Source organism: Monopterus albus, unplaced genomic scaffold, assembly GCF_001952655.1.
Source record: "Monopterus albus unplaced genomic scaffold, M_albus_1.0 scaffold14.1, whole genome shotgun sequence".
NCBI lineage: Eukaryota > Metazoa > Chordata > Actinopteri > Synbranchiformes > Synbranchidae > Monopterus > Monopterus albus.
Window position 1 is genome coordinate 3,639,124 of NW_018127894.1, and position 24,724 is coordinate 3,663,847.

A 24,724-nucleotide genomic window follows, 5' to 3' on the forward strand; every position below is an offset into this window, starting at 1 on the left:
TGCAAATATTCTGTCTCCTCTCTTGCAGAAAGAAAAAAAAAAGTGGCGTAGTGTCATCCAGCACCACTACACGTATTCTGGAGTTGTAAAGTCTTGAGTACTCAAAACAAACTTCTTGCTGCAGTGGAATGCAGACTGACTTTGTCCATCATGACTACTACAGGTTCCTGCCTGAAGGCACATTAATAATTCAGTGGGTGGATCCAAACATGCAATGAATCCAACTTTTTTCACTCGGTTTTGCAGCTGGTGAGTTGGCGTGTGTGCATTTCTATTCCCCCTGTTAGGTTTCAGCATTTAGCAAGACTGTTGCCTTGGCAAAAGGCAGCAGTACCTGCATCTGGCATAACATACTGGCCTAATAGTGTGCACATAATATACATTTGTAAATAGTTCATTTGTACTGGGATGTAGTCCTGCTGCCATGTGTATTGGTGTTTTCTTTGGATTAATTATTAATTTTACAATTTCTTGCTTGGGTGGAGCCATGCTGCATGTTCTAATGTTGCAGTACAGCTAAACATAGATGGTTTGACACTACACACAGTTACACACAGTGGGAGCTATTTGGCATTCAGTGGCACATGGACAGAGAGGCCCAGGAATTAGACCACCAGCCCTTTACCACCTGAGCTACACATATAGACGCACATGATACAGTAAATAATCCGCTGATGTTTTATTGTACATATTACATGTGTTTATGGGGGCATAGGGTTTTGGAAATTAACTTTTATTTTACAAAATTTATCAAGAAGCTTTTCAGGCTTAACTTGAAATTTAAACCTGCAATGATACTGTTGCTATTTCCTGTTTCTTCTCTGTCTGAGTGGAGGAATGTTATTTGTGTTAGCTACAGGGGGTAAATTATTGTAATTCTGAAACTGAATGACAAGAGACAGCGAGAGAGTTTTTTTGTAAAATGTTACAAAAAGATGGATGGATAATGTTGCTAGGAGACCCTGACATCAGCTACTTATCCCAGAATCACGCAGTAGCCCACATGCATTCAGACTCTGTGTGTGTGTGTGTGTGTGTGTGTGTTTGTGTGTCCTCCTCTCCCCACTGCATTTGTGTGTGTCCTTGTTCTTGCTCGTACTATAAAGCCGTCAGCATCTCCTTCACGTTGCTCTCTGCTCGAGCACCACCAAGGCTGTTTCCGCTGAAACCCAAATTACACTCAGCTGTGCTTGGAGGAGGAACAACGGATGATGCTTAAGGTTTTTCTTTCTTTTTTTTTTTAATACAGAGCATTTTGGCAGGCATATTTTTATCAAGGTTATAGTGCAAATATCGACTCCTACACAAGCTTGTGTCTTCTTTGAACCAACTTACTCCCCAAAGCAAAATCTGTGAATGGATGATTAAGAGACAGAGAGAAGAAAAAAAAAAGAGAAACTACAGAGAACAATAGTTCAGCAGTGGAACAAGGAGAGGTGAAACAGAACTCAAGGAAAGGAGGCTGCAACTACAGTGGATTGTTTACCTTTTGGGTATTTGATGACCGTGCTCACAGAAGACATCTGTTCAGCTCCTTGTGAACAAATCCCCAGCAGTGCCTGGAGGCTTGCTTATCTCTCATGTCAGAAATGCAGCATGCTTTAAAGCTGCAAGGGGCGATGTATTGGTAGCAGAGGGGGCAGTTTTCATCCAATCTGATCTGAAGAAAAGAAACATTTTCCCACATGCCTATTATTTTTCTCTCCTCTTCACATGAACACATCTACAGTCATTTCTCTTTTACTATATTTTAGCTTTGGGCTGCAATTAAATGCACACCTCTTGAGGGAACTTGAGGGATCTTTTTCTTCTTTCACCACTCCTTTTGTTTCCTTCCCAATTTCAGTTTTTCCTCAGACATGCTCACCGATTAGCTTACTGTCCATCCTCACCTCTCCCTACCTCATACCTCTGTTCACCCCATCACTTCCCTCTTCTTTTCTTTGACGTATCTTTCTTGCCTGATTTTTCTCTCTTTCTGCATATTTTCCTCGCCTCCATTCCAAATGATCAGTCTTTCTCTCCCTGACTTAGCCTAAGGTCAGACAGGACTCAGTGCACACATGCTGCCTGCTTTTGACTGCCATTTATTTCTATATAGCCTTCACAACCGGCTCCTTTTAGCATTTATTCTCTCTACCCTCTGTCATTAACTCCAAAATCCTTTCAAAATGTACTCATCTGAAGAACTGTGGAACTCCACCGAGCTGGTCTGGAGCAATGGCTCAGAGGCGAACTTTTCTCTGGGAAAACATAGAAACAATGAGAAAGAGGAGGAAGATCAGCACCCTTTCCTCACGGATGCCTGGCTGGTCCCCCTCTTCTTCTCCCTTATCATGCTGGTCGGTCTGGTGGGCAACTCGCTGGTTATTTATGTCATTTCCAAACACAGGCAGATGAGGACGGCAACAAACTTCTACATAGGTGAGTGAGAGTGAAAACGTAAGCAAGTTTGTCTTTCACATTTCTGGCTGATATAAGCAACATAAGTTTGTCTTTCACATTTCTGGCTGATTGTGACATAACAGATACGCAGACAGATTTAAACAAGGACTTTCTGGGGACCATGGTGTTTATCATGACCTACCAGAGTATCAGTTTCATGTGTCTTACATTTATTTGCTCTATCCTGTAACACTTCATCGCATGCCAAAAGTGGGTTCAAAAGACCTCCAGGGATTCGGGAGGAACCTCAGAGTAATTTCACTCACTCTCAATTTGGCCAGTAGTTAAGAATGTCCACGTTGATTGCAGGTTTCTCTGTTGACATTAGAGGAAGTGACAGGTGTTCAGATATATTCTGAATTAAAACTGAGTGCAAATTGTTTCCAAAACAGGGCACCCAAGGAGACAAAGTCTGATTAAACAGCTGAAATAATGATCTGCTGGAGATTGTTTTGGGAGTCTTACGACATACAATTTAGAAATATTGTTTTGTGCAAGCGTGCAATTTTAATCATCCAAGAGTTCAGCACTTAAAACGTGTTCACTTGTCTGCGCTTATTCACAAAGGTTTGGTTACTCTGCACAGGATTCATGATGTTGAAATAATCAACAATAAAAACTGTTCAGGTCCAAGCAAAGTGCATCATTGATACTGCAACCTGCTCCTATTTTCAGATTGACAATGGGTTGCATACTGTTATCAGTTTTTTTTAGCAAATTATTCAGGTTGAGAAGATGAGAGATATACATCAGGTGTAGGTGTGAAGCAGGGCACTGTGGGCCATTTCCTCCTCTAGTTTCTCCTCCTTGTTTAATTTCATATTTCCCTTTCCCCCTATCTGTTTTCACTATCTCTCCATCTTCCTGTGCCTCACCATCTAGATCTCACATTTTCATATCAACTGAGCTCCAAGCTGGCATAAACACTGTGCTGGCTGTGAATAGGGGAACAGACAGGAGACACACTGTAACAGTGTTTGAATCTGAAAGCCTTGCTGTGTTTCTTGCTAAGGGCCGCACATTATCCTTGATAACTATCCACTTGTCTTGGGCTCTAAGAGCAACTTGGACAGTGTATGTTGATCATTCTCTCTGCCCTTATAGTGACAATTTGATACTCCATTCAGTGGGTTTTCTTGTTTCTTACCTATAATCTTCTTTAATTAGTCATATCTGATATTGTTCCCCCCATTTCTAGGACTCATTCATAGAGCAAATACATGTGTGATCTGCTAACAAACTAACAAACATGCCCGAATAGCTCTTGTTTGACTCCTAGGGGGCTGGATCAGAGTCAGAAGTCAATAGACAACACAGCACAGGAACAAGATCAATCTTATGAAATAAATAAGAGAACAAGCTCAGACCAGCCAGTGGAAACAAAGGAAACCATGTGTGCCATATACCAAGTCTGATATCTCCCTGCTTTTATTAATTGGTGATTAATAACGCCTCTCTGTTCGTTAGCACAGTCATCTCCCGTGCAGCCAAGTGTGTTGCTGCTAATATGCAATCATGCGAATTATGTGCACCTTACTACCTTGCTACATTTTACCTCTCCCTGACTAATATGGCATCCACGAGGGGAGCAGAAAAAAGAGTGAGCTGCAAAAAAGACTTAACAATAAAATCCCCACATTCACTGTTACCTAGGTGGGTGTCTAATTTTACCCCAATTCCAATAAATCACACAAAAAAAGAAAGATTTGGTCATGTGCCATTAAACCATAACAGCAGGGCACCAATAAAACCTAAAAACAAATGAAACCCATGAAGAAAAAAGTGGTGGCGATGTGACATTTATGTTTATCTGTTAATTTAAGAAGCAGTACAGTCTCCTCACAGTCACAGATCAGATGTTTCATCTCTTTAGTGAGCGTTTAAGTGACACTCTGTGTACATCATGAATAATTCACTCTGTTTTCATTGCACTTTGTCACATTTTGTTCTTATCAATACATCTACATTACCACCTCAGCCAAATAATCTGATATTTACACATTTTGTATTTCCAAGTGTTTTAATGCACAAAATGAAAATGGAAACACAATTACAGAATTTATCTTGGGAATTGCACTAATCCATCATGAGTCAAATTGAACAAGAGAAATCAAGTGGGAGCATTAACCATGCACCCGTCTCCTCTGGTATTCAGTGCAGAACTGAAACCCCGGGTTACTGGTTTCTGTTGAAGTCAGTCACAACATGTCTGACAGAGTTGTGCCAATACCTCTCACTTGAGAAGGTGATTGATTCATTAAGGTAAAGCCCACAGAAGATCGGGAAAAAAAAACATGAAATAAATAAAAAGCATGCCACATACGTTAGAAATGAAAATGAGGCAAAGCATTTTTGGGCATTTCTGTGATTTTCTGTAGAAATAGTTTGTGTCTGTTTGCATAGTGCACTGTAGATGTGCCACAGCACCATTTGTCCACCCTTTCAACATAATGGTCCAGCCACTATAATGTAATTAGATCAGCTAGTAAAACAAACAGCTTATGGTTTGTGGTGATTCTGTCAGAATGAGAGAAGGGAAAACCAGATCAGACTGCCAAGGTTATCATGGCAACCCCTCTTGGTGCGTAATCTGAATATGAATTTGTGCTTTTATGTGCATGAACATGAAAATACTGGGCAGGCAGAGGGTAGGAATTTACAGTAACGTAAGCATTTTGTATTTCAATGAAAGAGTCTCTGTGTGTGTGTGTGTGTGTAGGTTTGACAAATCATAAGTCAAACATTTGTATGATTTTCATAAAACACATTCAGCTCTTCATTAAGTAAACACATGCTGATTCTGAAGCAGTCACTTAATACTTGATGTATGTATGCAATAAATTTACCCTACCCATTAGGTTTTTCAGTCACCAGACACAAATGGATAAAATTGTGAAATGAAAAAAAAAAAACAACAACTCAGTCAGACATTTCTAACCCCCTGGAAAGTCGTATTAATGCAGAGAAATTGCACTGGGGTGTAAAAGATTACACAGATGTTGCTTGTAGATGATGATACTGTGGATAGGAGTACACAGTCACAAACTGTTAACTACGCTCGCATTTTATTGCCAAGTGTTTCTTGACATCTGAATGAATTAAAATCTCAGGATGTTATTTATTTTCAGACAGATAAATGTTGATATAGGGTTAAATTCAGAAAAAAAACTATCAACAAACAATTTTCTTGATTAATTGATTCATTCATAAAATGTCAAATAAAATACCCATCCCTGTTTCCCAAAGTCAACAAATGTCATTTTATCTGACCAACAGTACATCCCCCAACAATGTTTAGATTAATATTGTATCATAGATTACAAAGAAAATCAGCAAATATTCACATTCAAGAAGCTGATTTTGGCTTGATAACCTAAGCTGGTAATCTATTATTGCAGTAGTTGTTAATTTTTTTGTCAGTTTGCTATTTAATAAATACAGACTGGGCCACGGAACAATAGCCCACCTTCAAAACAATCCACTTGCTTGGGGCTACTTTTCCGTGGCCCACACTGTAGATTAATAGTTTCAGCTTTAATGCAACTGGTGTTAAGCTTGTATTTTAATGCAGCATATCCATTTTTGTTAGACCATTAACCATATATTCACTATCAGAGGGGATGGCGGTCAGACATTTCTTTTAAAAAATGTTGTGTTCTCCTTATGCAGCGAACCTGGCTGCCACTGACATCATCTTCTTGGTGTGCTGCGTCCCTTTCACCGCCACCCTCTATCCTCTCCCTGGATGGATCTTTGGCAACTTTATGTGCAAATTTGTTGCCTTTCTACAGCAGGTAAAACCGTGACTCATGTTTTTAAATTAGTTATGTTTCTCTTTCTTGGCTCAGAAATGTGCTTTCACATACAGAGTGTTATTTTGCTGTTTTCCACTAAGGATACTGAGGGGAAAAAGCCATTTATCATTGCCTTTTATATTTGCTGGAAAATTCCCTTAAAGATTATTATGATTCAGTACATGTGCGCACAGCAATGACTATTAAATGTCTTCAACAATAGCTGCCAATTGTACATATTTCATAATTTCGCTGTGTGTTGTAGAAAACCCTATCTTTCTAATTCACTCAAGGAGGTCACAGCTTAACATTTTTTAAAATTACAGTGTCGGACTGTCACAAAAGGTATTAATCTCAAAAAAGCTGTTTATATTTTTAAATTCAGTTGCTTAAAAGGGTTAAAAATGAAATGAATTTTATCTTCACAGCTTGAGAAGACTTGTTGCAGATCCATAAAGATGCATCATACACAGATGACAACTGGTGACAGTTGATTCATCAGAGTATAACTCAAAATAACAAAAAGGGATGTTCAAGCAGCAATCAAAGAAAAAGAAAAATGTAAAATGTCATAGACTGTCAACTAAAAACTGTATGTCCTATAAGCCTATAATCAGCTTTAAAGTCTAATACTATCTGTTCTAGTTTACCAGCAGTAAGGGCACATTAAACATTATACAGCATCAGCGGTCACCAACCTTTCTGGCTTATGACATTTTAATGCAATGCAATGCCTATTCAGTATTTTTCACAGGCCTGAAGAGGTGTCTTTTGCTTCTTCTCTAGGTTCTCAAACAAAAGAAACAAAAAAGCTATTTACAAAGACATGTATATACTATATTACTTCATGCTCATGCCTTGTGTCACTTGTGTCAGGTGGAAAGTGTGGCTGAGTGTTGAGGCACTTCATCTTGAAGGCTTCTCTTCGAGCCAAAGCTTGTATTGCACCTCATATGTTTTTTTGGACAAAAGCATTTTATATGTATTTCTGTGCATTAGGAATAAAAGCCAAATTAATAAACATATAATTATCGAGAATCTCGTAATATAATAGCAAAGACGAGAAAGGGAAATATACTGTATTCATAATTTTACAGCAGCCATATATTTGTTAGTCATCTCACAAGCCTTCAGTTTGATCTGGAGACTCCTTAAGTGGCTCTGTAGTTAGTGTCAGAATCACTTTGCACTGGAGAGGACAAAGAAAGGCTGCATGCCTTTCAGCCTTTGCTTTTCAGTGCACAATTGTGAGTGCAACAAAAAGCTAATAATCCCCGCATTTTAGAGCCCCCAGAGTACCTTGTTAATGCACAAAATTAACAATTTTGATTGATTGATTGATTAAGTACTAGTTTTTCTCCACTAACTTCTGAGGGATATATCTGCCTCCTTAGATGCATAATGCTCCACAGTGATCACCACACTTATTTTGCCTGCCTGCTGTTTGGTATGGAGAAGGTAGTGTTCACTGGGTTTATCATCTCCTGCCTGCTCTGTCTGGGTTGATGTGGACCGTTTTACAACAAGCTGAAGATGCTAAAATGCTCTGTAGTCTTGTGCGTCTATGCATTTGTTAATATAAAAATATTGATTAGGCTAGGTTTAATTAAAGCCCAAATCAATAGCTTGTGTTTCAGTACACTATATTGATCTTTCTTTCTCTCCTTCTCTCTTTTTTTGTTCCAAGATTCTGAGTCAAAGTACAATCAGATAGAACAGCCTAACAAATGCTCCGCTCTGTTCACCAGTTAGCCTTTAACTTTGTCTGCTGCTTGGTGTTGTCTCTTGGTGACCGTTTGGCTGAAAACACAGTTGATAAAAGCAGCGAGAGCAACAGCTGAGTAGGACTACAGAGTACACAGACAACTCTCTCAGCACCATCAGCTTTTTTTCACATTACACAAACATCACTGATTTACTGTGAGCTTAAAAACATCAGCTGGTTGATCCCATAATCTTAGCAGGAAGTCTACATCATAGCAGAATGTCAGTGGTCAGATGGAGCTAAAAAGCTTTATAATTACAGCAGCAGACCAGCACATGTTGGTGAGGTCAACCTACTCTGCACCTTGGTTCTGCACTGTGTTACTGAAGTTATTACATGTCCACAGTTTTCCTTTCCTTGCACAAATGCATCATCTGGGTGAGGCCACGATCAGTTGACACCACGCAACTTGTTCAAACAGGAACGTCAGGTAAAATACCCTAAAATGCACAGTGTGAGACAATAAGTAGGCATGAAGCTCAGCTCTTTAAAGGTCACATTTCTCTGCCACACTGTAATTACACTTAACCATGCAGCTGTTGACTGCTTTAAAACATACTTAATCCGTACTCAGACCCAAATAGCTAGGAGACCCTGCACTGTCATTGAGAGTCTAAAGGAAGAGGAGGGTTGCCACCTCTCTACTTAATAAGCTTTAGTTAATAAGCAACTTGTCAGGTTCAAGCCAAATCTAACCCACCACTGTCCCCAAAAGCAACACAATATGTAATTTTCCTTTTGACAACTGTGCTTGTCTAAACTATGAGGTGAATTTAAATAATTTTAGATTTTGGATTAGAAGTGTACCTCATTCATTTGGAAGCCAGAAGAGGAGGAGGAGACCATCTGTCAGGTAAAAAAAAAAGAGACATTTTCTTTTGAACGCAGAATGACAAGTATACATGGATAATTTGTACATAAAAGAGTAAGATGTCAGTCTGAGGGGCAGGACAAGCGCACAGCCAGAGAGGCTAAAAGTACTTTTTATTGGAAACACAGAGATATGATTTCGTTTATTCAACAGAACATAGGAACTAGTAGCTTGTGTGTTTGTTCTTGTTGAAACAATGACTCTGAAACTTTTCTTTTGAAAAACAAATTTCACCCAATTTTGTTTTTAAATAAATACCAGTTACTGTGAGCAGAGACCCACAACCATTTATTATTGTATGTGCATAATTTTAATGATTATAATGAGACGGGGGGGCTGGGCGCTCATTTTGACTCAGTCTCACACATCTTTTCAAAAAGATATGGACCGTTAACCTGGGATGTGTCAGAATTTCCAAAGGCAAACTAAGGTGAAGCAAACCTTTTCCTGCTGTGTTTACACACATTAGTCTCTGTTAAAGCAACATTACGTGACAGATTATCCTACTAGTGCTACTGTTTCATGAAGACCTTGACTGTGCCATAACAGAGAATAACCAAGGGCATAATAGGATTGCTGAGCTACACTAATGAGGTCTCTATTACTTTTAAAGTTGCCAGTGAAACTTTTTTCACCAAAAACTCTTTAAACTAACTTTCTCCTTTTCCAGGACTTGTGATTTCATTAGCTCAAAAGTGGAGGACAGTAACAGTATTAATTTTATTTTACACATTTCAGTTTGAACACAGATGTAAGGATCTAAAGAGGGAACAGCAAAGGTCATTTGACACCTTAGGACAAACGATGCACTTGGTTCAGACTACTTTTACACTTGCGTTAATTATCACGGCCCAAAACGCCCTCATTTTCTATATTAGCAGTATTTTCAACACTCCACATACTGAAACTAAATCTGACAATAAATTGCACTACATGGCTAATGTGCTGTCAATGTGTCAGTCCTGGATCAGCTTCTTATTCGGTGCCATAAACCCCTGTTGTGAAACACACCGCTGCACCCAGTAACATGGTTCTTCATAAGCAAACACCAGACCTGACAGTGAGGAGCTAACAGAATGTAAACAAAGCAGAGAGCTCGCACGAGATCTTGCGCATGCACGGTTGACTCTGACTTGTACTAACCTCAGGAAATTATGGCTGCTCGGAGCCTTTGGAGCAACATGGTCAATTCTGGGGAATTTCACAGCTAAGGAGGCTTTTTTTCCTGGGAGCTGGTGGAAATAAAGGACTTGTAAAACACAATTCAACCTTTCCTCCCTCTATTCAAAGAAATAGGAAGAAATGGAGATCCTTTTGCTATCTGCCACACTGCTCAGTTTATCATCTATATATACTTTTTTTTTTCTTTTACAATGTCTGATCCCATTCCTTTGAACAGACATTAAGCATTAAAGATAACAAACCAGAGAAGTCTTAATGCACTAGGCATCTTAAAATTTGATGGAACATGGCATCTCCTCAGTGGTCTTAACACTGAACTCATTGTGACCCTTTCCCATTTCTCTCAATATATTCTTTGAAACCCTGATGTGGTGCTCCAAACCCCTGGAGGGTAATGGGTGCTGGCTACACAGTGGCAGATAAGAGGAGGAGAGGGAGCGGGAGAAAGACGTAGCTCGACAGACTAAAGAGAGACAGAATTAGGTCCTATTTGATAAAGAGCAGACAGAGAGAACTTCTGACCTCTCATTTCTCACCCCTCTGCACATTTTTCAAAGAGCTATGGGTTGGTATAAAACACAGTACAGCCCTTAGAGCTCCATGTATCTGTAATGAACAGAAAGTCGTTTTTGTGAAGAGCATGAAAAAAGTATAAGCTTGTTTTCTGTCTCATGCTCATCCTCATTGAAAATCAATGTACAGATGCGCATGAAAGGAAAACATCAATAGACACTCTCTAGTCTTGGCTCTTTCCCCGTAGGACAGTTAAAATGTATATTTTATATCAAGAATTTGGCTTTGTAAGAAAAGGCTAATTTTTCAAAGGCTGTGTGGGTCAAATTTACCTGAGCATTCCTATTGTGAGATGAATTAATTTGGCCTTAAATTAGCATTCTCTTGATGTGCTAGAATTGAATTGAATCAAGTATCACTGAAGCCTATTAAAATGAAAGTGAATAATTTGTTCATATGCTAATTAAAAAAACTTATCGCCAACGCAGGCTGCTCCCTGCTTCCTATTGCTCTGCACTGTATGTTTCTTCTCACTCTATCCCTCACTCTTTCATCATACTCTTCAGTTTAAAAGGACAAGAGCTCATTACAGAAAAAAAACTTAATTCAAGTTAGAAAACGAGTTGTGGATAAAGCCAGTTTCTTGATTAAAAAAAGGCTGCTCCCTTGCTTCTTAGTGAGGAGTGATGAACTGTAAGGTTGGATGCACAGTACGGGTCAAGTGAACATCGAGGACAGAGAAATGATCAACTAAAAGAATTGGGATTCATCTTGTGTTTACTGGACTTAACTTTAATATGGTTGAAGAAATCAACAAACATACTTCGGAGCTGCAGTCATGCAGTCTTCTGCCAGTCAAATCATCTTTTTTTATGTTCAGTATACCTAACTGAAGCATAGTTTGACCTGAAAGCCCCTCGGCCTCCTCTGGTGAATGATGCAATTAACAGACATGCTCTTCGTCTTCAAATGTGTTCTTAAATCTTATGAGATCTTAACTCCGACCTCTGAAACATGCAGTGCATGCTTTCTCTTGATGTTAAATTTCAGCCACAGTTCCCTCTGTTGCACTGGCAGTAAATCAGGCGCTGAAGTTATTTGTATAAATTTCCATTCTCTCCTCCCATATTTTTGCATCCTGAATGGGAGCACCTTAAAATACATATTGCCCGAGACCAGACCTGCAAATTCCTGTGGTACCACTTTTCTTCAGTTTTTCCAGTACAAAGCCCCACTGTGACTCCTTTGTAAACATGAACACATGCAATTTCACTGTTTACCACCAAAAAATGAGCAGCAAATTCTTAGTAAATATCCCCCACTGTGTTTAATGTGTTTGACGCCAGTTTCCGAATACACAGTTCCATGTAGTTTGCCCTAATGGAAACCATCTGGAGTTAGTCTCAGCTGACACTGGGGTACACCCTAGACAGGTCACCAGTGTATCACGAAGCTGACACACAAACAAACAATGATTCATGCTGACATTTACACCTACAGGCAAATTAGAATAACCAATTAAACTAACCTGTATGTTATTGGACAGTAAGAGGGGAAAACCCACGCGCTGCGTGCAAATGCAACACAGAAACAACCCTGCCAAGTTCATACCCAGAACATTCTGACAGTGTTAACCACTGCACCACCGGACTTATATCAGTGGGATAAATATCAAAGTTACCAGGCCACTGGTATTTGTAGACACATACTGTATATTATTCTCCCTATTTTATTTTTATGTTACTAGTTTGGCTACTAGACATTTCTTCCTCCTCAGTATGTACAGTATGTAACAACAAATCTACAGTAAATTACAGTGACTGTGCATTCAGATGTCTGACATTCTACACATTCAGTGTGCTCCACTACTCCTTTGTATTTGTCTCCTTGGCTTTCTTAGGTAACAGTTCAGGCCACCTGCATCACTCTGACTGCTATGAGCGGGGACCGATGTTACGTCACAGTCTACCCTCTGAAATCTCTCCGCCACCGCACTCCAAGAGTAGCCATGATTGTCAGCATCTGCATTTGGATCGGTCTGTCCCTGCTCATTTGATAAAGACAATATTCTCTTAACAATTCTTCTAACTGCATTTAATACAACTTTAATTCATTCACAACAGAGTTGAAAAATAATTAGAAACAATTGTGCATAAAATGGGTAACAAAAACAGCACACATAATTTCAACTCCTTCAACTAACACATTCCATGTCCTGCCCAGGGTCCTTCATCCTGTCCACCCCGATTTTAATGTACCAGCGTATAGAGGAGGGTTACTGGTATGGCCCAAGGCAATACTGCATGGAGAGGTTCCCTTCTAAAACCCACGAGAGGGCTTTCATCCTCTACCAGTTCATCGCGGCTTACCTGCTGCCTGTCCTCACCATCTCCTTCTGCTACACTCTGATGGTGAAGAGGGTGGGCCAGCCCACTGTAGAGCCTGTAGACAACAACTATCAGGTATTGTTCTGCTTTGTGCTTGACTTACTAATAACAATGGCTATACTATTTGTAACAGAAAATGTTTTTCTTATAACAAATACACAGAGAAATGTAATCTGACTTTGCAGTTCCAGATGCTTTTTAGCTTTTTGTTTTGGTTCACTCTCACTGCTCGCATTACACTTTTAGGATGCATCAAGCAGATGTTTTTTAATGGAGTAAATATTACTGTATTGTCAATTAAAATGCAAATGTTTGGCCTTTTATAAAAACTAGAGTCTCACAACAGAGTTCATAAAACATTTGCCCAATAAATGTAAAGAAAAAATTTCAGTACAATCACACTAAAGCTGGGTTTTTGGATCCAAATCACATTTCACATTTTAGCTGTTTACTGTAATTATTTTGGGTTGGGGCTATTGTTGGAAGGTTTGTGAACCAAAATTCCTTTGTATTTAACAGCAGACAAACAAAGCTAAAGACAAGCATTTAGCAAAAACTTACATCTCCCTCCAAAGTTGGTGGAAACTGAAAAAATTGAACTAAAAGGACAGTGACTATTGGACTTACATACACCAAGTGAACACACAAAAAAATCAGTAATAGATTTAGACAGTTTTATGTTGTAAATTTCCTCTCCTCTCATCCGCTCCCCAGGTCAACCTCCTATCTGAGAGAACTATTAATATCAGGAGCAAAGTCTCAAAAATGGTGGTAGTGATCGTCCTACTCTTCGCCATCTGCTGGGGTCCTATCCAGATCTTCATCCTCTTTCAATCTTTCTATCCAAATTACCAGCCAAACTACGTCACATACAAGATCAAAACATGGGCCAACTGCATGTCCTACGCCAACTCCTCAGTCAACCCCATTGTTTATGGTTTCATGGGAGCCAACTTTCAAAAATCCTTCAGAAAGACTTTCCCATTCCTGTTCAAGCACAAGGTCAGAGACAGCAGCATGGCTTCAAGGACTGCCAACGCTGAGATCAAATTTGTTGCTGCAGAGGAGGGCAACAATAACAACGGAGTGAATTGAATTTGACAACTAAAAGCAAGAAGAAGAATGAGATTATTGTTTGTATCCAGAGCAGCCGCTGCAAGAAAAAAATCATAATAATGATGCATGGGAGTCATAGGTTCATTGTGTGAATGTCTTAATAGAGCATCTGGTTGATTTGAAAAAGAAGACTCTGTTTCATCAGTAGAATTTATGTTAATAATACAACTAATTGACCACTAATGTTTAGAAACACAGGTGGATATAACAGCACAACATGCTGCAGTGTTGGCACATGTCATCCATCCAGGTGCCAAACACCACAGTCAAATAAAAGAGGACAGTTGTACAGATCTGATGATGAAAAAAGAAAGTTTGGCCTGAAACACAAAGGCTGTAGTCCCAGTCTCTGAGGTCAGAGTTGGTACAAACCTTTAATCATTAGACAGCTGATGATTAAAGACAGTATATGAACACAATATAAATTTTGAATGGATAATTACTCTTATTTGTGCCATTTACATTTGTTCCTATATCACTGGAGAGGAAAAATAATTCAATTACACACATGTTCAATAATAGATAGCTACTGTAGCTTGGCTCTGTTCAAAGTTAGAAAATACACCTACCTAATCAACACATATGTTCTGTTTAATTCAGGTGTTGATCTCCAAGAACTAGTTCCCTGATAGACTAGTAGTTAGGGCACAACGCTCTCACTGCTGCAGCCTGGGTTCGAGTCAGGGTTGTGTCAGGAAGGGCGTCCAGTCTAAAACAAGTGCCAAATGTCAATATACGAATCGTCAATGTGACGAGATTCACTGTGGCGACCCCTAATGGGGAAAAAGCCGAAAGTTACATTCATTGATCTCCCAAAAATGATTACAGAAAACCTCATCCATCATAAAACCACAAGGTGCAACTGTTGCATTTCTGTTTGCATACAGTTGAAACAACAGAGGATCAAAGCTTAAATGACTGAACTTTAGAGGTGCTGATAGCCACACCTGAACCTTTGACAGAGCCAGGCTTGCTCCCTTTTTCATTTTCCCCAAAGTTAGTGATTTCAGTCTTTGTGCTGAGCTGAACTTCAGCTCCACACTGTGTTCATGTCATATAAGTCTCTAACTTGTAGCTAGTGTTCATGTTAACTCAGATTTTTGTGAACAATCAGATGTCTGGCTTGGCACTTAATATATGGACACTATGTCAGCCAAATACTGTTGTTCAATGTGGTTAAAATTTCATGGATATAGTTTTTTTTTTTTTAAACCTCTCTGCTCAGCTACAAACCCAAACACCTGAAGACAGCACAGCAAACGTCAGCAGTATGTACAGCATTTGCAAAGAGATTGTAGTCAAACTAAAACTTTTGTTCAGTGTCTTCACAGGCCAATTTGGACTTGTGAATAATGGTCTGAGCTCAGAGTTAAAGTTATGCTTTTCTTGTTGGTGAGAATCCAACAACACAAGAACAGCATCCAGCATCCAGTTGAATGGGAGTTTCAATCCTGCCAAATGTGATGAGTCGGAGCTGGCTGAATCAGGGGTTACAACCGGTGAAGCATAGCCAGTGTTTATCTTTCTTTTGGATTGTGTTGGATACACAAACATCCATATCCTCAATGCATACACAGTCACTCACAAATACAGACATGCAGACACATACACAGCTCCGCACATGCACTTTCACCCTCATGTCCAGTTGTTTTTTTGGTTTTATTTTCTCTGAGAAACACCTTTGAGAAACATCATTGTATGATCTGGTCAGACGGACTGAATTCCAAATGGTGGAGGTGACCTGAGTGGCCTGTGCCCTGTTTTGGTGGTAAACTTGTTCAGCTGTCTGGTGATGAAAGTACACCCTGTAATTGGTAATAAATCTACAGAGCCCCTGTCCGCCCTCCACTAGATGTGGTCCTTTTCTGTCCATCCCACACAGTACTACTCAAAATCAGAACTCCGTTTAAGACCCATAGAAAATCTGTTAAAATGAGTCTCATTTGAATTGTAGATGCTTCAGGACTTGTCATCATCAGGGCTCCATTTGAAAGACATCAAAGTGTTTTGAAAGGAAAACCAGAATGTTCTTGGCTGCTATCATTAGGGATAAATAGGTAATAACAGGGTGCATAAAGAGTAGTCATTATTTGCGATATCATCTGGGAACAGTAGTGGTTTAACCTTTAGCTAGAGTTAAAGATGTCTCTTATCATGTTCCATAATAACTGCATGTACTCCTAAAAAAGAGCTATAGCACAATATGCACCTTATAACCATACAAATTAACAAGTTTACATTTTTTGATGAAAAGGTTGATCACTATTTAGTTCAAATGATTTTAAGCTGATCTATTTGATTAGGAAGTGATTAAAAATCAAACTATAGTTTCTGCCGACAGTGACGATACTCAGAATGGACTAAATGAAATGTAGGAAGTGTTTTAAAAAGCCATTTATTTATATCTGAGTGCAATTTAACATGCTCCATTCAATGCTAATGACTGCTTATTGCTTTTTAATATATGGTAATTGTGCTGCATTTCCTCCACAAAGAGCACTGTACTCCATTAGGACCAAAATCATGAGAAACATCTATGTTTTCTGCTTTTACTGAGTTCTTCTCTTGTATCTACTCTTATTCTGACATTGTGATTCTGTTACATGTCTGATGGTTGTTCACCAGTCTCTTCAGTAAACCTTCAGCCTTGAACAATAAAACAGTAACATTTAAAAGTTTGGGTAGGCTGTTTCAGATTGAGATTATCATTATGGACAACAACAAGTCATGATGATTTCATTCTTAAGGTTTATTCTGGGGCGGGTTTAGAAAATTTTGGACATGGTGGCCATGCTGGGACATAGAGAGGGGTGGCACATTTGAAACACATTATAAAAGTAAATTAAACCCCTAGTTCATGAAATACTAAACAAAACATTTTAAGAATCTAACAGTTTATTCTGTGTGATAAAGTGCTTTTTTTTTGGCTAACTTTGGCTGCACTGCGTATTTACCCCTGGCTGGGAACAGTGCTGCACAGCATCTGTACAACATCAAAAATGTCATGGCGATGGACACTTTGTCAGTGTGGCACAAGTATCTCTGCATGATAGATCAGTCCTATGGTGTCTACTTTTACAAAAGCTCAATCCCCAAAACCAGACAAAATGCAACAACACCCATGACTCACCATTCCTGCCCACACATGGTGTTGATAACCCTCGTAACAATAATGTGTCTAAATGCCATTGTTATCCATTTAGCACTGAATTCACTGTAGCTCTGAAAAAAGACATGTACTGAATGGTACAGGCAGTGTTTATATCACCCTGTGCCAGAGTTAAAGAAAGGCTGCAGGAAACACTAAGTAGTCAGAATGTGGGAGGCCTAATTCACTAAAAAGGTTCAAGCCTGTACGATGAAGGCCACAGGGTACTCACGTAGACTCATTGTACTCTGTGTATTGTAACTCTTCTGTGACACATCTCTTAATGTTAGCCATTGTCAGAGTGTCTTTTTGTGGATGTTGAAGCTTTTCTGAACACATATTTTGAGCAAAAACATTCTTTGTAATTTATGAAGTTTGGTGTTTCACAAAGCAGAGCACAAGTAAAATAAGCACATATTACTACATACAGTATAAGGGTAGGAAAATGTGGCACAAAACCAAATCTATGCATCTAGAAAGTATCACATAGGCATTGAGTTAGGTTGCGATCAGATTATTTTGAAGGCCATAACATATGATACATATAATTTCATACTCCTGAATCCATGCAGTGACCCTTCCTGCCCTATGGATGGGGTCACTGTCATCCTAGAAGAGCCCAGTCATTTACTCAGGGCTTCCTTTGATTTGTCACCCTTGTCTACAGTATAAATGACTTGGCACTTGAGATAATAGACAAGTGTCTTTAAACCAAACCAGCACTGATTTCCCACATCAGCCAAAGGTAATAAAACTCACATTTTTGCAAACATCATGTTATATTGCCACTGCACAGCACTTTTAACACCAACAGGATCAACTTTAGAATCATACAACGATTTTGATGTTGCAAAAGGTTTAAAACTAAAGTATCTCTTCACCCTGTGGTGACCTTAGTCTGGAGGTTGAAACATCTGTATTTTGAAGAGATATTTTATATAGTACTTCCTCTTATGAGACTTATGAGGTTCATAGGCTCCCAGTGCTCCAACAGTCACACCCACTTCACACAGTAATTGGGCAGGTGTGCAGGGAAATAGCAGGATGTGAATTTCTCTCTCCAACTCAAACTCTTTCAACCTACATTACATCCATGCCATTTTTGTGTGCACAAACTAGTACAGCATCAACAATGCTGTCCAATGTTGTTTGCAGCCCATCTGAACAATTATTGCATCTTGCCCCTCTCTGTGATGGTGGCTTTTCCCTCCAACAGCAAGTATGACCGAACAGCATAAACAGAAGTTTGAATGACAAACATATTTGTTTCAAGCACACCCCAGCCTTTACACTGAAGTGGAGGGTAAATGGTGGACAGCGTTCAGCCTCTTTTTATAACTTGAGGAATTGCACCATTATTGTGTTCCTATTCCCTTTATGAAGGGAGAGCACTGTTACACTTGGTTTGCTTCCAGATACCAATCTGAGAATCCACAGCTCATGGGAGCAATTTTGTTGTACAGCTGTGTGGAATAAATCATAGTTTAATCTTATATATGCAACACCTTCATTATCTTGATTGTGTTACGTCTGTGGAAGGTCATTGTTTTCTACATTTAAAATGATTCATAATTCACTAGAATCCCTTATCACACCAACCTTTGAGTTATCCAGAATCTAACGATAAGATCTAAATCACTCCCACAATTTATTGCCTCTCACATATTCTGACATGTGCTTCACTTCATTTATTTAAACATTTATTTATTTACTTGAACAGGAGCAGAATATCTTTTGCCCAAAAGTGAGTCTTCACCAGAAAATTCCCTTTTCCCAACATTAACCACCAATAGCTTGAAATCTACATGTTATACTGTAGCTCAGTGATGAAGCTTACTAGTGTTACCTGACCGGCTTGATTCAGTCTCCACACTCCCACAGGGCTGATCAAGTGTATTACAGCCCAAGTCAACATTAGTTATATTACAAACTTGTTAAATGAAAAGAGATTTAACCAAAAGGTAAAAAAAAAAAAGTCAGCTGAGCTACACATCATTCCTTTTTTTTTTTCTTGGAATCAAAGGCTTCATTTTACATTTTAGTGAGAGAACTGGAGCTGTTGGACTTTCATTCAGTGAGGCGACAGTGGTGTGGTGGGTAGAGCAGTCGTCTCCCAACCGGAAGGTTGAAGGTTCGAATCTTGGCGCCTGTAGTCCACATGTCAAAGTGTCCTTGAGCAAGACACTGAACCCTGTTGCCTGTGATGGTGGTGCATATGCACGCAGTGGCCCAGGGCCCTCGGCTCCAAACATAATTTCATTGTATGTGTCACAATGACTTCTTTATAGTCTTTTTCTTTTTCACAGTTGAAACACTTCCTTTCATGCTGTAAATACAAGCACAATGCAAAAAATAAGATCAAGCTAACATTAGCATACTGACTTTCACAGTCAGCCTTGTGAAATAGTTACGCTACAGGGCTAGTGTAGCTAGTTGCCAGTTTTACGATTGGCTTAAGCTTTTTGTTTTTAACTGCTAGTTCAAGCTAGCTTTTCCAAACACAAGCAGCCAGTATCACACACACCACAGATGCTATTCTGTTTTTATACTGTCCTGGTCCCTGGCACCTCCAAGTTGTGAGGTGCTAGTGTCAGGGAATCTAAGATAAGTGATCAGTCTCTTATTCTCAAGATGTAAAAAAGGTGAACATTGGAAAAGTAGGGAACAGGATAGAGCAGAGGGGTGATCCCTGGTTTTCAATATAAACACCTTTCACATTAAACACAGACATTTTATACATATAATTATGATAATGTAGCTTTAATTTGACATCTACTGATTTTAATAGTGGCAATGCTAATGTTTTAGGAGAAATAGATTTTTCTCTGCAGTGATTTATGTCAAATGACAGGCAGAGGGTCATTGCCCTGTGATCTAGAGTACGACTCTGATGTCTGTTGACTCACACTTGTCAAACATAATCATTCATCAACATCCCTGCTGTCTCTCCCTTACCTGCCTACACTTGTTGTCTGTACATTTGACATTTGAAAGCAGCTTTCTTGTCTCTGTGGGCTTCACGCTTACTTTGGCTGCAGCTCTTTAGGCAAACAGAAGAAAGTAGATCATGTTTATCTTTAAAGTGAATAAGTAGTTTTGAACAATATTTATGTGTCCATTGGGAAATGAGGTTGTGTTTATTCTGACATACTTTAAGATCTCATAAACCTCTAAAGCCTCTCAGTATAACAAACTGTTTTAGTTGGTTAATAGTTTCACCTGGTTTAACATGTTGCTCCCCCAGAGAATTCATCCTCAGATTAGAAAATATCACAACAGCGATGATGAAAAAGAGTCTGGAGAAAAAGTCAGGAGAGATGTGTGGGATGTGATTCACCATCCTGTTCACCAAACAGTTGGATTTCCACCTAAATGAGTTTTGGGGGTCATTTTGTGAACTGGCCAACAGATATAATTCATCACCCACTGAGGGAACAACAGTTCAATCAAAGCTCAAATTCTCATTGTGTCTGACAGTACAGGACCTCAAAGAAAGAAGGAAAGAAAGAGATGAATGATCAACTTGCCCATGAAGAAGAAGCCCCATCACGACTCAAGTAGCTTCCTCAGTGTAAAGTGAAAAGCAATTCCTTGAAATTGCTGCTAAATCAATTTGAGCTCTCAGCTCAGGAAGACTTCAGGACATTATTTTATTACATTGCATTTTCACAATATCTGTTATAACCAGAGCTCAGTGTGCTTCTCTTATGAGAAGAAAAATGACTGCAGACAAAAACATCATATCCATATGAATAGACTAACATTTCAACAATCAATACATGAAACAAACAAATGTCATTTTTCTACATTGTTTTCCATCATTTGAGGTTTAATCTGCACTCTTTTAACTGTGTCATCTCACCGTGTTTCCTTCTTCTGCAGTGATTTATTGGCACTGGACTGAAAAATTTGCATCAACATTATTAACCTTGATGTTTCTAACTCATAATATTTACCTAATAGATGTGGATCAAAACATACATTACAGTAAATTGCATTTTACTTTGCTGCTTTTCTTGCAAATTGTTTAAACACTGTGCTACATTTTGGTGAAATATTGACATGAGATGCCAGCAGACTCCAGCTGGTGACAAATCACAGCTAACAATATTACACTTCTACTTACTGTTGTCTTTCTAGCAGTGTGAGAACAAATGTGATGCTGCAAGACAATGCACTGCTCACGTCTTAAGTCCTTTTCAGACATACAATGACACCCTGAAATTATCTAGACATTACCCAGAGGAGCTGTATGTGAGAACGCAAATGTGTGAGTCAGATGACCCGGACATTAATTGGACTTTACTCTACCAGCTCCCAAAGTCCACGTAATGTCCGAGTGAGCCCATGACAGAAAACAGCAGCCTACAGACCGAAGTATTCACACTGAGGTACTGGGCTTGTTGATGAGGTTCTATCACGTGATTGGAAACCAGAAGGATACAAACATCTGATGGTGAAGAGGAATGGTCACTTACAGTGAAGATGCCAAAGAAAAGATCCGGACTACAAGATTTGGGATCTTCTGTCATTAAGGGCTGATGCTGAAATTGTCAAAAAAAAAGTTCAAGGAATGGCAAGAAACTCAGTGGCATTTCCTGCAGCTGAGAATGTGCAACTCCGAAGAAAGTCCAGACCTGGTTCAGCAAGTTCATATGTGAAAACAGCTTTAAAGTCAAACACTCACATTCATGAGCTGGCAAGTTAAGCATCAGGCAAGCCTTTCTCATAGAGGGTCTTGGGGAGCTGCATCTCTTACTATTCCTGTCATCATGATGAAAGTGGCAGCGCTATGGTGGAACTCATTTACAAACATGTTTAAATGGGATACTGGGGAGCTTTTCCATCAGAGGTGCTCCTCAGCTCTACAGCACATCATATAAAATGCAGCAGTGAATCAGAGCAAACAGCAACAAAAAATATTAACGAATGAAGCAGTCAGAAGTAGCACTGAAACAAGAAAAGCATGATGCCGATATTAGTGGTATGAGCCACTATGAGCTGTTGCACCTGAAGAGGGAGACAGAGAGCCAGGACCAATTAGGGAAACACTAGTTGCAAAGCTACAAAATCGCCATGAGATAAACTGGGGGAAAAAAAAAGGATGTCTGGTGTAGAGGTCTAATGTTCTGTGGTAGTTTTTCTTGGCAATGGTGCTTGCATGTGGAAGAAAACTGTAGTGCCTGCGTACTGTAGTGAGTGCGGTTGTGAAGACAGAAAAATAGTCTTTGCACAAACTGCAACAAAAACACAAATATGGCTGTTGACACCATTGCTTCTGCTCTGGCCCTAAAAACCACATTGCATGATCTTGTGGCCCCAAGAGACAGGGTTATTGATGTCAAATGGAGTAACTGGACTCAGCTGAAAGATTTCCAAGCTCAGAAGAAACTGGCTGCTCATTTAAATTGCTAAATGTTTTCCTTGTTGTCTGGTCATGGAAATTTCCTTGTGTTCTTCGCCTTAATGGCCTTTGATAACCATAGTAAAATGTAACAAATAAAACTGATGAAAGAACTGTTCAAGGCCTTTTCCGGTTTGTGAGCCCCCTGAGCCGTCGTCACACATACAATGAAAGGTGCAGCTGCTGAAATATAAACCTGCAGTTGTTGCTCTTTTTCTTTCATTCTTTCTTTTACAAATAGCAAGATGAGGAATGACGACAGCAGCCCAACACAGCAGATTGTCAGCTGAGGGTTCAAGGGGAAAATCACTGTCAGCGGTGGAGAGAGGGGAAAAACAGAGACACAAAGAGGCCTTTCTACCAGCAAGTGGAATTGCCTCACTTAAAAACACAAGCAGCACACCCCACCACCTCCTCCACCTTGTCCCTGGTACTGTGTGTGAGAGACGGAGAGGGGGGAAAAAGGTAAATGAATGGTAAGGGAAGAGGAAAAGAAAGAGTTTCTGGGAGATTTAATGAAGCCCAGTATCCTACTGCCTCTGGTCTAAAAATAAAGCAATGAACACATACACTCAACTTAATATGTTTGAACATATATATGTGTACTGTATATATGACGTTACCTAATGGCGCAGGAGAGAGGTGTGTTAGAAAACTATATTCATTTCCCAGGTTTATTTAAGATGAAAATGAATACTGTATCCCTGCTGTACTGACACATTATAATCCAAACACATATAAACACACTCAGTGAGGTGAGGTGACATCGAGTGGTGCACAACTGCACGTAAAGGGGTCATGTCAATCTGATTATGGAAACAACACAGACCACTGACTCACTGCTGCACATGCAATTAAATGGTAGACTGAGTGCAAGCAATTAAATGGTGAACTGGAATGCCAGAGCTGCATATTTTCCTCAGTGATAGTCTAGTGTGTGCACGTGTGTGGAAGTCTGATAATTACGTACAATCACAAAGTACGTCTCCAGAGCATTTTCTTTTTCCTGCTGGAGTTTTCATGCACCAAGATATCAAAACTTTATAGCATCACATTTTATACACCGAAAGCAAAAAAATATAGATAATGATGTTGGTACTGGTGCAGTAAGCTAATGACAGCTCACTTACTGCAAGGGATCTGAAATACGGGTGCAAAGAATGCCACATTTGGACAGGACATATAATAGATTGATGTTTTCACCAAGGCTTTAAAACTTTCACTCAGTTACAAGGAGTGAATGTGAATTTTGTGCAAAAAGCCAATCTTTCAAAACATTTCTTCCTGAATCATTGCCCCCTGACTGTGGATAATTCACAGAGTAGGTAATTAATCCAAAGAAAAATGCCAATAATCTTCATCCACTTATTTTGTTTTAGTCCTGCTGTTTTTGTTATTTTGGTTTTCAAACTGGAAAAACACTGTCTGCCATTTATCATGGATGTTAAGTGCTGAATTATGTGTGATAGGCCAACACTGACACATCTAAAGGTGCTTTTGGACCAAACAGTTCTAGGGACTACCCCTCTGGGGAGTGCCCTGAAGAACTACATGCCTTCACAGTATTTTTTTCTGTTTGGCAGTTAGAGGTGCGGCAGACAACGTACACATACACCACATTTGGTTCCTATTGAGTGTGGAGAACACCTATCCTGAAGCAAGAGCTAAAATAATTCGTCAAAACAGCATTCTAAGAATTGTTAGCATTCTACTGCGGTGCAGACACACAAGCAATGAAGTGTTTTGTCCAGCTGTTCTAAGAACTATGAAACAGTTCCTCTGGTCTGAAAGCGCCTTAAAGCTGTTTCCACCAAAGGAACTTTCCAGGTGGAGCAGGAACCTTTTTCGGAATGTAGTTCCTCTGCCTGCATTTCCACCGGAGGAACCAGGGTCTAAATTTAGTTCTACCCACCACCACCCCCTGTTCCTTGGGCTCTCAGTTTGTAAGGAACATTTTATCAGTAGGCCTGCATGAAAAGACCAGTGAGCAGAGGCTGAAGTGAAACACTCCTCGGACTAACAAGCACAATCCCTGTGCTCGTTACTGTATGTGCAATAAAACCTCAGTGACGAAAAAAAAAGTTAAACAAGCATAAGCT

At 39.5% G+C, this 24,724-nt stretch overlaps 1 protein-coding gene across 1 annotated transcript; it reads left to right on the forward strand.

Annotated features, from left to right (window-relative positions):
• Positions 1 to 1,403: 1,403 nt before the first annotated feature.
• Positions 1,404 to 16,732, forward strand: kiss1ra (KISS1 receptor a). Its single transcript, XM_020591446.1, has 6 exons — positions 1,404 to 1,660; positions 2,142 to 2,424; positions 6,115 to 6,239; positions 12,471 to 12,606; positions 12,794 to 13,032; positions 13,672 to 16,732. Exons 2-6 carry the CDS (start codon positions 2,172 to 2,174, stop codon positions 14,050 to 14,052), a joined length of 1,134 nt encoding a protein of 377 aa, XP_020447102.1. The 5' UTR covers positions 1,404 to 1,660; positions 2,142 to 2,171; the 3' UTR covers positions 14,053 to 16,732.
• Positions 16,733 to 24,724: the final 7,992 nt, after the last annotated feature.